This window comes from Agelaius phoeniceus, chromosome 7 (genome assembly GCF_051311805.1).
Source record: "Agelaius phoeniceus isolate bAgePho1 chromosome 7, bAgePho1.hap1, whole genome shotgun sequence".
In the NCBI taxonomy this organism is placed as follows: Eukaryota; Metazoa; Chordata; class Aves; order Passeriformes; family Icteridae; genus Agelaius; species Agelaius phoeniceus.
The window spans coordinates 12,201,055-12,215,048 of record NC_135271.1 but is presented as its reverse complement, the minus strand read 5'-3'; the positions used below and the strand labels follow the sequence as shown (position 1 = coordinate 12,215,048).

Genomic DNA, 13,994 nt, shown 5'->3' with positions numbered 1-13,994 from the left:
TGGTGACAGCTGGAAAGGAGACCCTGCAGACCTCCCAGGGCTGTCACAGCACAGCCATGGTGGCTCCAGTCCTCTCTGAGCATCCCTGGCTCCCAGCAGTGTCCAATGCCAAAAAAACCCCGCTTCAGAATGTCCTTGAGGGGAAGTTCTCCGAGTGCCCTGCTGCAAACTGGCTCTGGATCAACCCAGTGACTTTCTCTGCATGGACAAGGGGAGAGCTCTTGAATTTCAGATCAGAGGAGCACAACTGAGAAAAAAAATAAAAATAAAAATATCCCAATTGCAGCTCCAACCCCCTTGTGCAGGGGAAGTAAAACTGAAAGGAAGGAAGTTTTAAAATGCCCATCCCATGACTTATTTCATTTCAGAAATATTTTTAACACAGCCAGAGAAAAACAGCAGCAGAATCCAGGAATCCTCTTCCTCCCTTCACTCTCCTCACCCTCACTGCTTTATCCTGCTCTTGATTTTCCCCTGGAGAAGGAATGTGCAGGGCCAGGGCTGGAGAAGCCTCCCTGTGCCCAGCAGAGGCCACTCTGGGATCACCCAGAGGCAGGAGCAGGGACAAGGCCACCCTTCCCAGCAAGGCAGCCCAGGGGGGTGGCTGGAACCCCAGGGGCACTCGTTCATCCCCCAGCCAGGTGCTCCAGGAGTATGGACACAGCCAGGAGAGGGTTCCCAGAGCCAATTAGGAACCAAAGCACTTTGGACAAGAGGCTGTGGCTCAGAGGAAGGAGCTGGATCCTCACCACATCTCGGGCCCCCCACACCTGCCCAGAAAGGGTTAATTAGGGATGATGTCCCTTCTTATTGCCCCTCAATGGGGAGCCAAAAACCAGGGCAGAGCCTCCAGCCCAGCTTCCCTTGCTGGGAGATGGAGAAATCCACAGCCACAGCCCAGATTAAAGCCCCAGAGCTGACACTGGGGCACTTCCCAGAGGGGGAAGCTGAGGCAGGGCCAGCCATTGCTCCTCTCCCCGAGCTCCTCAGAGCCCCAGGCACTGCAGCCTGAGCTTTGCCAGCAGATCCTTCAAATCTCAGGGAAAAAGCAGCAGCCAAAACGCCCTCACTGCCCTTGGAGAGCAGGGCTACAAACACCTCCCACCTCAGCAGCTCCCCCCACCCAGAGCTGGTGATTTCTGCTCCCACCCAGGGACCTTTTGAGTGTTTGTCTTATTTCCCCCTGGATTACAACACCCAGTAAGTCTGGGAAAGAGCCAGTGCTGCTTCCCAGCTCTTCTGGACTGCTCAGACCCAGCTCAGCTGCAAATTATGGCCCCCAAGCCCTCTGGTTTTGGGCTGGGGTGTCCTGGGGGACACAGCAGCCCTGGCCCTGGGGGCAGGACACAGCCAGCATCCTCTCCCTGCTTCCCACCAGCCAGACCACGGGAAATGACAGGAATTGCTGGCATTTTTCTGCAGCCACAGGGTTTCTCAGCCTCAGCCCAGTCCTCAAGGGCAACAGGGAGGTTTTCCCACAGCTGCCCTGGGAGCTCTGGGTGGATCTCGGGCTCCTCCTGCTCCCCAGTGTGGGGGTCCATGGAGACCCCTGGCCCACAGGGACACACCAGGGTGTGCAAGCCCTGTCCAACCTGGCCTTGGACATTTCCAGGGCTCTAGGGGCAGCCACAGCTTCCCTGGGAAACCTCATTCACCCTCAGAGGGAAGAATTTCTTCCTAATATTCCATCTAAACCTATTTTCTGTCAGCCGAAAGCCATTGCCCCTTGGAGAGGAATTTATAAATAAATATTTATATCTTTGTAAATACTAAAATAAATTTTATATTAATAAATATTTATGTACTTATAAATAAATATCCTGGTTATTCCCAGGCACAGGAACACTCCATCTTCCTTACCTGGGGACCTTCTTTACCTCCACCCACAGGTGGGTCCCTTGCCCTGGACACTCTCACTTGGATGCTCTCACTCAGACCTGCAATTAATAATTTAATTCATTTATTTGCTAATCTACCTTTTGGGTGGCTTTGTAAAAAGCAAATACTCACTGCTGCTGGTACCCAGGCACGACTCCAGTTTGGGGAGGTTTTCCAGGAGCTCATTTCCCACTGTGGGAAACCATTGGGAAGATGAGGAGTGCATCCCACCTCCCTGAGGAGTGTGGATGAGGGAAACCGACCTGCCAGGAGCAGCACCAGCCTCATTTAACCAAAACCACCCAAACCCACCCCAAACCCATGTGCAAAAATCAGTGGCTTTGGGATTGCAGCTGAGATGGTGCAGCCTGGGGAGCAGTGCAGGGATAATGCTGTGGGAGCAAGCATGGGAAGGGGTCCAGAAGATGCTTTGGCCCCTGCATCATGCCCCAGAGCTGTTCTGCAGCATCCCAGAGGGTTTGGCACTGCAGATGTCCCATCCCAGGGCAGTTTGGATCCCTGGCACTGGAGCTGGCACCAGCAATCCCAGGCAGTTTCAGCTGGAGCAGCCACAGAGCCCTCAGATTAATTATCACCTGCAGAGGTGTTTTCAGGAGTTTATTTATAGGTGAGTGAATGAAACCTGGGGAAAAGGGGTTGCCAAAATGTCTGAGACAAAGGGCAGGACAGACTCTCCCTCCACGGGAGAGAGCATCAATTCCCTTTCTTTTCAGGAAGGGTGAAAGGTCTCCTGTGCCAGATCTGATTGCTCAGGGTGAGAAGAGAGAGTCATGGAGCAAATCCCAAATCCCCCCGGGCAGCTCCTGCCTGCCTTATTGAGCCTGTGCCCAAAACCCAGCCTGAACAAAAGGAGCAGAGCCCTTCCCAGGAATGCCACCACAGCCTGGCTTAGTTTAGGGAAGGGGGGGACATGGTCCCTGCTTCACTGGGGCAGATCCCTCTGTGGTTCAGCCCCAGGGACTCTGTGCTGGGCAATGCCACAAGGGTGGAAGGGTTAATTAATGTTCAGTGGGGGGCAGCAGGGCAGGGCAGGAGCCCAGAGGATGCCCCAGGGGCTGCTGGAGGGGTGCTGGGTATGTCCCAAGCCCTTGGAGATGATCTCAGCAGAGCAGGAGGGTGATTCAGGGCTGGATGAGTCAGGGAGGGGCTGGGGGAGGAAGGGCAAACCACAACCAGCATCACTCCCAACACCCCAACACCAAGTGAGGCTCTTAAACAGTAAAAAATTACACATTCCTCCCCCAGCCAGAGCCCTCTTCATGTGGACATCAAGGTCCTTCCACCCCAAATCCTGCAATCAGCCACCCCTTGGGAAAAACACACCTTCACATCCCTTCTTTTCCCTCACTTCATTGTAATAAATTATTTTTTTAAAAGCGCAAAGGTGCCATTTGTTGCTCAGAAGCCCCTGAATTCCAGGCATGGATTAAACCTGCTGAGCTGTGAAGAGGGGAGCCCCAGGGGATGCTTTGGGTAAAGCCTGTTGCCAAAAAAGAAAAAAAAAAAAAAAGAAGGAAAAAAAGGCTTTGAAAGGAGGCTTGAGTGGGTCATGCTGTGAGCATGGGATGGGAATTGCATTCCCTGGGATGATCATCATCATCTCCCTGAATTTCCAGCCATGCAAACCCTCTTTTTGTGAAAATTCAAGCCTGATTAAGTCACCTCGGGCTATTAAGGCAAAAGAAATGAAAGATCCAACAAACAAGGAAACCCAAAGGTGGAACAGGCCTGCTTGGAACACCAGCAAATCCCAGGGCTGGTGCAGAATTCCAAGGAATCCACTGTGATCCTCACTGAAGGTGCTTCCACCACAGTTTTCCACAAAATAAAGCATCAAGCCTCCAGCTGGCATGGGAACACAGCCCCCCAAAGGAGGCTGGATGCAGGGGACAGCGCTGGAAATGGAGGGATTTGGTGGCAAAAGGAAAACCTGAGGGAGATTTGGGAGCAGCCCTGCTCCTCTGAGCACTCCCAGCGTGTCCTGGCAACCCACAAGAGGCTGTTCACGAAGAGCTGGGAAGGCAGCAAATGCAGGGATTTTCAGCAGGGAGTTCTGGGGATGGAAACAAACACCCAGAGAGCTGCAGGGTCTCATCACAGGCTCCAGATTTCCCTGCAGACCAGGCTTTGTGTGGAGACCCTGATAGCCAGGGGGGGATTTTCCTCTCCCTCCCCTCCTGCCACCTCTCCCTCAGCCTTTTGGGGCTGGGTGAGCCTATGGAAGATGATCCCTCACTTGTGAGGGCTGAAGCAGAGCAGAAAATGCCGTGGGGATGCATTTGCAAGGTGACCTGTGCTGAAGCACTTGGTTCCCTGAGGAATAAAAAGCCAAATCCTTTCTTTCCCTGAAGCTGAAATATTCCAGGGGGCAGGGGGGAAGCCAAGGGGGAGCTCCCCAAATCATCTGGCTGCTGTCCCTATTTCCCAGAGCAGGGAAATGGTGAGAGCCATGGTGAGAGCCCCAGCAGAAACCAGAATATTTCCCTTCCCTGCCTGGGGATCTGACCTCCACTGGGACTGGGAGCAGCACAACAGCCTTGGCTACACACAGGGCTGTTTTCTCCAGCTAGAAAACAACCAGGAAAACTCCTCTGTGCCAAAAGAAATCCTGTAATCACACCTTGTCCCACTTCAGGAAGTTCCTGACCTAGAGCAGCAGTCTGGGGGTGAGATGGTTTCCAGGCACTTTTCCCCTGGAGACAGTGGGGTGGAAAGGCTGAGGGAGGAGATTGCATTCAGGACCACTGGCTCTGGGTGCTGGCACAGTGCAAACCCCACTAAATTAACCCCACTCTGCTTTGGGATGGAGAGACAACAGCAGGTGACCCCTAACTGGGAGCCCTGGAGAGTAACAGCTTCCACTGGAATGGGGTTTTCCCTCGCCAAAAAAATCCCTTTTTTCTTTAAAAAAAATTACCATTAATGATAAGAACAGTTACTGCACAGGGGTGGCAATGCAAAGCCCTGACAGAATTTTGGGAGAAGGCCTTGATGTTTAGTTCAGAATAGGGACACATTCCCAGTCTCAGCATGGGAGGAAGGATTGGATTTCAGACCAAAAATGGGGAGAAATTAATTCACCCTCATCCCAAAGGCCCCAAAACGTGCTGGCCATGATCCCAAGGCTCTGGGGAAGGAACAGGGTGGTGAGAAGAAAAAAAAAACACTGGGATTATTTATGGGTCAGGGGAGGGAGGCTCCAACTCCTGCCACTCTGCCAGCCCAGCCTCCTGCAGAGCTCTGGAGCCAGGGGGGAAAGCCCAGATTGGGGTAAAAGCCCAGATTGGGGTAAAAACCCAGATTTGGGAACAGGGATTGTAGCTCCTGCATGGAAAAGCAGGGAGAGGGAAAGGGGCTGGGCTGCTGGCAGAGCCCCTGGGCTGTGGAGACCTGCACAGGAAACCCCCTAAAGCCCCTAAAAGGAAACACCTTAAGCCCCCTAAAGGAGAAATTCAAGGTGCTATTGTGGGGTCCATAGAGAGTGATCACTTCTGGGGATGGGATTTTGGGAAAAGGCACCATTCCCTCCACCAGATGATGCCTTTCCTACTCTTTTTCTTCCACTGTTTTTTTAAGAAAAAAAAACCCCATCCTTTAGGAACCTTTATACATCCTCTGGTTGCAGCTGTTCACTAGAAGGAGCCTTTGCACTTAAAATAATCTTTCTGTGCAAAAAATATTCCCCTCCCAGGTGAAATACCTGAAAACTGGGAAGCAGAGGGAGAAAAGGAAGTCACTCAAAAAACTCAGATCTAAAAGGAGGAGGAGAAAAATAATACGGGCACTGGGTGACACAAATATTGAGGGTTTTGGCACCAGGTTTATAACAAAGGTTATTTACAAGTTAAACTGGATTTGAGGAGCCTTGAAGAATCAGAAATCAATGGCAAAGAGCACCTGGAACATCCCCAGCGAGCTCAGATTTCAAATTAGGAGAAAGAGTCTCTCTCTTGTCCCTTTTTTTTCCTTTTTTTTTTTCCCCTTTGCCTGTAGAGGGATTATCTGCGTGGCAAGAATTTCCTCCCCTTTTCTGGCCTCTTCCCCAGAGCAGGAGCACCTGGGGACTTTGATTCCCTCTCACCATCCTCCTGATCCATCTCCTGAGGTCTCTGGCAAGCCCCAAACCTCCAGCTTCTTCCAGAGGTGTCCTGCACCACATTCAGGTGGGAAGGAGCTCCTCTTGGTTAAAAAACAGGAACAGGCAACTCCCTGGCCACAAACAAGAAAATCCACGTCTGCAGAGACATGGAAATAACCCAAAAATCAACCAAAATGCTCACAGGGCCTGTGAATAAAATAAAATAAAATTTAAAATTTTTTAAAAATGTGTTTTTTGGGGCAAGGTGCTCCTTGGGCTGAACACATCCCAAATTTAGGGACAGCCTAAGTTCCTGTGGTGCTTTAGTCACAGCTGGTAACCCCAAACCTGCCTGTAGTGGGGGGAAAGGGCATTTACTGTGCTTCCTCCTAAAATATATATTTACAGGACTCAAAATTGTCTCACACCCCATCATTTCAAAGCAGTTTCTACAACCTAAAACCAGCCACAGCTTCCCCCACCCCTCCCCAAAGTGGTCACAACTTCTACTGCTCGTTACAAAAATTAGACTTTTATTTGTAAATGCCTAGAAAATGTGATCTCTTTTGGGATCCCTCCCCGCCCCTTTGCCCTTCTGAAAGTTTTTTTATTTTTTCAGTAAGAAATAGTTTAACTGGATGAAAAGCCATCCCCTTCCAGATGAACTCCCATCAGGGTGGGATATCTCCTGCTGATTTCCAGTCCTGGTGGAGAACTTGCAAACTTTGGCCTCTTCAAACCCAAGGGGAGGGTTTGAAGGCCAAATTTTGGCCTCTTCAAACCCACCCTCCACTTCTTCTCCTTAAAGTCAAAGGGAGAGCAGGGCAGGGGAAAGCAGAGGAAAAAAAATTCCCAGCCAAGGAGAAGTGGACAACCACGGGCTAGATGGCAAAATCCTCGTGGTCCTGGGGGCTGAAGGCTGCTGCCCTCAGCATGTCCAAGGAGTTGACGAGGATCAGGGTGCCCGTGAGGTGCTTCCAGCGCTTGGTGATGGGGTTCTTCATCTTGTCCAGCCCCGTGTGCAGCTCCTGGATGACGTCCCTGTAGCTGTCCCCCATCTGGCTGCTCCAGGTCAGCAGGAAATCGTAGGCCGGCTTCCACATGGCCTGGGGAGAGAGGGGGACACAGGTGGGTGGGCATCAGAGCTCAGCCAGCATCCCAAAACAGGCACATTCCTGGGAAAACAGTCCCCTAACACCCTCAGATCCCTGTGCTCCTCGGAGGGGAGTGTGCTCTGGAGGAACCTCCAGAGAAATATGGAATTGTTTGGGTTGGAAAGGACTTTAAGACCATTTGGCCCAACCATTAACCTGGGGGGCCTGGCAGTGCTGCTTCAAAGGCTGGACTCCAACACCTTGAAAATCTTTTCCAGCCAAGAGAATTCCAAGATCTGTGGAGAGCTAGGTGTGCCTGCCCTCACTTCACTGTTCACCGGCCTTGTAGGCCCTTTAACACCATTAAGGTCCTTTAAGATCATTGGGCCCAACCATTAACCTGGTGGGTCTGGCTCAAAGGCTGGACTCCAACACCTTGAAGGTGTTTTCCAGCCAAGAGAGTTCCAGGATTTGTGGAGAACCAGGCGTGCTTGCCCTCACCTTGCTGTCCACTGAGCCGCTCTTCTCATGGTGCGGGGCCTTGTAGGCCCTTTAAGACCACTGGGCCCAACCCTGGTGGGCCTGGCAGTGATGGGTCAAAGGTCGGACTCCAACACCTAAAGGTGTTTTGCAGCCAAGTGATTTCCAGGATCTGTGGAGATCCAGGTGTGCCTGCCCTCACCTCGCTGTCCACCGAGCTGCTCTTGTCACGGTGCGGGGCCTCGTAGGCCCTTTAACATCATTAAGGCCCTTTAAGACCATTTGGCTCCCCCATTAAACTGGTGGGCCTGGCAGTGCTGGCTCAAAGGCTGGATTCCAACACTTTGAAGGTGTTTTCCAGACAAGAGAATTCCAGGATCTGTGGAGAACCAGGCGTGCCTGCCCTTACCTCACCGCTCTTATCGTAGTGCGGGGCCTTGTAGGCCCTTTAAGACCATCAAGGCCTTTAACACCATTGGGCCCAACCATTAACCTGGTGGGTCTGGCTCAAAGGTTGGACTCCAACACCTGGAAGGTGTTTTCCAGCCAGTTCCAGGATCTGTGAAGATCCAGGCCTGCCTGCCCTCACCTCGCTGTCCACCGAGCCGCTCTTGTCGCGGTGCGGGGCCTCGTAGGCGTCCATCTGCTGCTTGGACACCTTGGCCAGCTTCTCGGCCAGCTCCCGCCAGCGCTGGGCCACCTCCACGGCCGTGGTCAGCAGCACAAAGTCCTGGATCAGCCTCACCACCAGCCCCTGGCAGTCCATCTTCAGCAGGGCCTGCAGGACATGGGGAAAAGCAAGCAGGGAGTCAAGGCCGGGTGAGCTCACCCCTGGAGCATCCCAAAAATCCTCCTGCCTCCTTTTTAGTGACAGCTGGGGAAATGAGGCCAGCAGGCTTGGCAAGAGAATAATCCCATTAATTGAACAAAGTGCTGGACCCCTCTGGATGGGGTTTGCAGCCTGGTTCTCCAGGCAGCCCCTCCTGAGACGTCCAGGCCCCACCTTAAGCAGTTTAAAGCATCCCAGGGGCTGAGGACAACAGATGCTTTTAATCAAGGGAACTAATCCAGACTCCACCCCAGAGCTCCAGGATCCTTCAGAGCAGAGGGCAAGGCACAGCCAGGACATTCTGGGATGGAACCTGGGGGGGACTGGGGTACTGAGACCCTGGTGAAGACTCTGACACTACAGGACCACTGCTCAGTTTGGGATGTTCTTCCTCTTCTCCTCCTCCTCTTCTCCTCCTCCTCTTCCTGCATCATTTATTGTCCTAAAAGCTGAGATTTTCCACAAATGGTTTTGAAGTGGAAAGAGCAAATGCATCAGTCTGGGTTTTCTAGATAGGAATGATTTAGTCAGGCAAAAAAGGATGGAGTGGGGTTAGCTCCTGCCTTGAAGTGTCAAATCACATTAAAATCCCCTCAGAGTGGGATGAAGCTGCAGTAGGGGAGAAGCCCCAGTGCAGCCCTGGAAAAGGAAGGGTTTAATGGCAGTGTTCATTCTCAGAGGATGGGATCTGAGTGCCAGGATCATCATCCCACTCCCCAGGGCTCCCACAGCCTCTGCCAGAGCCTCTGGACCACAACAGTCCCAGCAGCAGCAACCCAAGAGCCAGGGCAAATCCCATCCTGAACCTCAGGGGGGGCTTTGATGTTATTAAAAATGGAAATCAAGCAAACAGACCCCACCCACTCCTTCACAGCAGCACGGGGATGGTTCTTGTGGAAATCATCAGGATAAGGTGATTCCCAAAGTGACCAGAATCCCCTTTCTGCCCCTCTGGATCCTGACACCCCCTCCCAACACAGGCGTCTGGGAATATCCAGGTTTGGCTCTGGGGCAAAGAAGGGTTAAATCCTCCCACTGGATACTGCACGGGGACAGTTGGGGGAGGGAAGATGGGAACATCTGAAACCACTCCAGCGATTTGCAAAGCAAATGCACACTGATTTCCCCCTTATCTGCTCCCAGCTTAGAGCTGAGCTGGGCTCTAATCACAGCTGCAGCCCAGCACGTGCCTGCTCCTCCAAAGTGCCGACACCGGCTTCCTGTGGGAGCCAGGGAGGCCATAAACCCCCTTGTTCAACAAGCAGGGAAAATCCATCCAAAGGAGCACATTTGGCTTGGCAAAAAGACATTCCAGGAGTGTTTAGATCTCACACACCTGCTCCAGAACCGAACCACCTCCTCTCCTACAGCCCATGGATCAGCTCCCCTCTGGATCCTGCTCCCCCTCTGAATCCTACACCCTCTCTGGATCCAGCTCTCCTCTGGTTCCAGCTCCCTCTCTGGACCCATCACCCTCTCTGGATCCTGCAGCCCCTCCAGATCCAGCTCCCCTCTAGATCCTCCACCCCCTCTGGATCCTCCACCCTCTTTGCATCCTCCAACCTCTCTGGATCCTCCAGCCTCTCTGGATCCTCCACCCTCTTTGCATCCTCCAACCTCTCTGGATCCTTCACTCTCTCTGGATCCTGCACCCCTCTGGATCCAGCTCCCCCTCTGGACCCAGCTCCTCCTCTGGATCCTGGACCCCCTCTGGATCCTCCACACTGTCTGGATCCAGCTCCCTCCCTGGATACAGCTCCCCCTCTGGATCCTCCACCCTCTCTGGATCCTTCATCCATTCTGGATCCTGCTCCCCCCTCTGGATCCTCCACCCTCTCTGGATACAGCTTCCCCCCAGCTCCCTCTCTGGACCCATCACCCTCTCTGGATCCAGCTCCCCTCTGGATCCTCCACCCCCTCTGGACCCAGCTCCCTCTCTGCAGGGTCCTAAGGAAGGGGCAGGCTGAACATGCCCAACCCTGCCTTTCCAGGCAGCTGGATGCCAATCCCTGCACAGCCTGGCCTTTGGGGGAGCAGGATGAAGGAGCTGCTCCCATCTCCTGCCCGAGGTCAGAGGCAGTGCCTGGAGCTGGGTTCAGAAGGATGGAGCTGCAGGAGATGGATTCCCCTGCTCCAGGTGAACAACAAAGCAGCAGCAAGGAAAACACCCGGGAGGGCACCACATCAAAGAGCTGCAAAATCACCTGAAATCAATCAAAACAACAACTCCGGGAGAGATGGGTGGCTCTGGTTGACTCTGATGGCCACAGCACCACCTGCTGTGCCCTGGCAGCTCCAGTCCCACAGGCACAGGTGACAGGACACCAGGGGATAGGGTGCAAGGCATCCCAGAAGCCAAGGTGGAAGCCTGAGGGGGAATATTACAGGAAACAGTGGCGAGACACCGGGATTAGCTCAGCAGGCTTAATCTTCCAGTGGGATTACACCACAATTGTTTCCATCCTCCTCCCTTGCCCTGGACAAGCCTCCCAGGATAGCTGGGTCCACTCACTGTGTCTCCATCCCTCATCAGCCAGGTGTGACCTGGGCTGTGCTTTGCCAGAGCCCTTGGAAATATTTATTGTTTATTGTTTATTCCCCTGGGAGCAGCTGGGAACCGGCTGGGCCAGCCCAGCAAAGAGCAAAGAGGGTGTTTGATATTCAAATCCCAGTTCAAAGCAGAAACACCTCAACTTAAAAGGCATCCAGGGGAGGCTGAATTTACATCCCAGCTTTGAAATGCAGAATCCCATTTCCTAATGAAGGAAAGCAGCACTGTGGAGGAAAAACAGCTCCCCCCTGGGACTTCCTCAAACCCAGGGATAAAGACCCTGTGTCCCCAAGGAGACCATGAGAGCCACGAGGTGAGAGGATGCTCCTGCACAGGCTCCTGGCTCACCATCCTCTCTAGGATACAGTCAGGTTTTGACCCAAAAAAGTTGTGTCTGTACAAGTGTTCCCCAAAATAACCCTTGTTTGGGCATCAAACATCTCTCTCACTCACTGTTTTGGCTGTCACCACTTCCAAAGTCATCTCACATGTTTAAAATTCATACTCTCAGCCTTAAATACTGATTTTTTTTCTTTTACCTCATCAAGTCTTGCACTGCCTCCAGGGTAATTCCCTTGGACACGATGCCCAGCTGGATCTCAGTATGCTGAGGGTGGTGAGGCCCCCCTGGCACTGGCTGCTCAGAGATGTGGCCTCACATCCCTGGAAGTGTCCCAGGCCAGGCTGAACGGGGCTTGGAGCAGCCTGGGATAGTGGGAGGTGTCCCTGCCCATGGCAGGGGGTGGAAAGGGATGGGCTTTAAGGTCCCTTCCAACCCAAAGCTATGGACACCCTGACCTGCAGGACTCTAGGACAGCTCCAGCCCCCCAGCAGCTCTCTGAGGCCTGCACACACCAGGGACAAGCAGAAACTCTTGGCAGGAGCCAGGCAGCAGCACATGGATACCTGGATACCGCGAGTCAGAGCAAACAAAACAATGGGAGGGGAAAAAAAAATATCCCAAGCTCATCTCCTGTGTGACCTTTACAAGCTGCCTGGAGAAGAACAAGCTCAGAGTTTCCTCCCCTCAGCTCCCTGCTGCCGTGCCAGGGGCCGTTCCCAGCAGAGCTGTGTTTTTCCCAACAGCAGAGTCTGTTGGAAGGATGATAAATGAGAGTCTCTCTGACAACCAGGGAGGGAGAAAAGCTGTGTCTCAGGGCAGGTCTAACCCCACGGGCCAGGCATCTGGGGCAATGAAATCTTCTTGAATCCCTGCCCAGCTTTTTTATCCGAGCCATCCATGTGCTGCCTGCTTCCAAGGGGCAGAGAGGAAGGAGGGAGAGCTTTCCCTCTCTGCTGAGCAACTCCTGAGCCACATCCCCCCCAGTTACCTTCACACTCCAGTGCTGGTGCCTGATTAGAGAAGTAGTAATTAAAGGCAGATTACTGATTAACCAGTCATCATGACCAGGCTTTCCCTTGCTTGGCTGCTGGTGCACGACTCTGCCACTGGCGCTTTGTGTACTCAACACTGATAATCCTGCTTCTACTTCTTCCTTCCCAGCCCTTTTGAGGGGAGACAACCAACTTTCTTTCAGCTGAAATGGCCACACTGGAGCTTAGTGCAGCTGGCTCCCCTTGCCAGAAAGCCAGTCCATTTGTTACAAATAAAATCAGATTTGAACACAATAAAATCCATTAGTGCTCCATTGCCATCCCCTGAAACATCATTATTTTCTTCTTTCAACAGGCTCAATCTAATTTCTCCATAGGCTGAGGAGGATTTGACGGCAGCCAGGGGTTTTGGAGGCAGCATCATGTTCCACCAAGAAGGGAGCTCATCCTTTATCCGCAGGCTCAGCCTCACAGAGAGCAGGATTAGACAAACAAGGAGAATAAAACCTGCCCTGGGACTCTGCTCTCCTGACAGCCACAGGGGAGCAGGATGTTTTCCTGCAGCTCCCAGCCCTCCCCTGGAGTCAGCAGCTCCCTGAGCCTTATCTTTCCCTTTGTCTCCCCGTGAAGATTCTCCATGACCTACACACTGCCTGGGATCCCTGAAAACAATGGGGAGAGATAAAAGCAACACCTTGGGGGTTTGCAAACAGGTAAAGCAAACAAGTCCCGGAAGCATCCAGCAAGAGCAGCACGGATTTCATCCCAACAATCATTGAACCTGATGATTAAAGGAGCAAACCCTCCCTTGGGGTGGGGGAAACAGGGGGGATTTTCCAATCCTGGGTGAGGAAAGGGTCACTGATGGCCAGGAGAACCCTGCAACAGGAGCAGCGTTGGTGGCACAACCTGAAAGCTGAAAGTCAGAGCTGAAACATCGCCCCACAGGCCCCAGAGTGGTACCTGGGCACAGGGAGCTCTCCAGACAACATTTCCACGAGTAACAATGGATTCCATACTCTTCATAACACCTGCTACTCAACCCTTAAATTCCCCCCTTTTCCCTAAAAGGAGTGTGAGAACTGAACTCCTCCACTCAGCTCCAGTCCCCTTTTGCTGTAATTTCATTTTGCCAAGCAAGGCCGCCGCTATTCCTTAATCCAATTGACATTTTAAACCATGCTCTTCTCCATAACTCAGTTATTCTGCTCCTGTGGGACAGCACGGAACGGGAAGGAGCTGCAAATCTCTCCCAGACATTTTGCCCTGTATTTTCTTTGGCTCACTTCCTATTAAGTGCTAGAAACGATCGTGGAGATGATATTTTGTGAGGGATTTACTTGCTAACGGCATCCTAGAAATACTGGCAGGCAGCACTCTTCCCAAATTCCTTTCAAGACATGGAGCAAGTCACACATTTCCATTTGTAATGTGTAAAACATCCCAGCTCAGAGGTGCCATTCAAAAAAAAGCCTCCCCATCCCTCAAAGTGTTCCAGGCCAGGTTGGACAGGGCTTGGAGTGATCTGGGACAGTGGAAGGTGTCCCTGCCCATGGCAAGGGGTGGGACTGGATGAGCTTTGAGGTTTCTTTCAACCCAAGCCATGGTGTGATTCTGGAATTCCAAGCACCTCAGCACATCCCTCATTATTGCCATGATCCTGCTGAACCAAGATCCCACTCACCACAGGGCTGGACTCCCACCTGGCAGTGCTCAGCAGTCCTCAGA

General features: G+C 52.6%; 1 protein-coding gene across 2 annotated transcripts in view; it reads right to left on the bottom strand.

Annotated features, from left to right (window-relative positions):
* Positions 1-6,490: 6,490 nt before the first annotated feature.
* The window catches only part of SH3BP4 (SH3 domain binding protein 4), a 33,824-nt gene continuing 26,320 nt past the window's right edge, over positions 6,491-13,994 (bottom strand). Inside the window, exons 4-6 of one of the 2 annotated variants that reach the window (XR_013182966.1) lie at positions 8,141-8,329; positions 6,750-7,083; positions 6,491-6,707 (exon numbers count right to left, since the gene is read on the bottom strand). Coding sequence is in view for 1 of the 2 variants with exons in the window: in XM_077180983.1 (XP_077037098.1) it covers positions 6,859-7,083; positions 8,141-8,329 (414 nt within the window). In the remaining variant the exon portion in view is untranslated. Of the gene's footprint in view, positions 7,084-8,140; positions 8,330-13,994 lie in introns of both variants that reach the window. The other variant, XM_077180983.1, reaches the window with a different exon arrangement.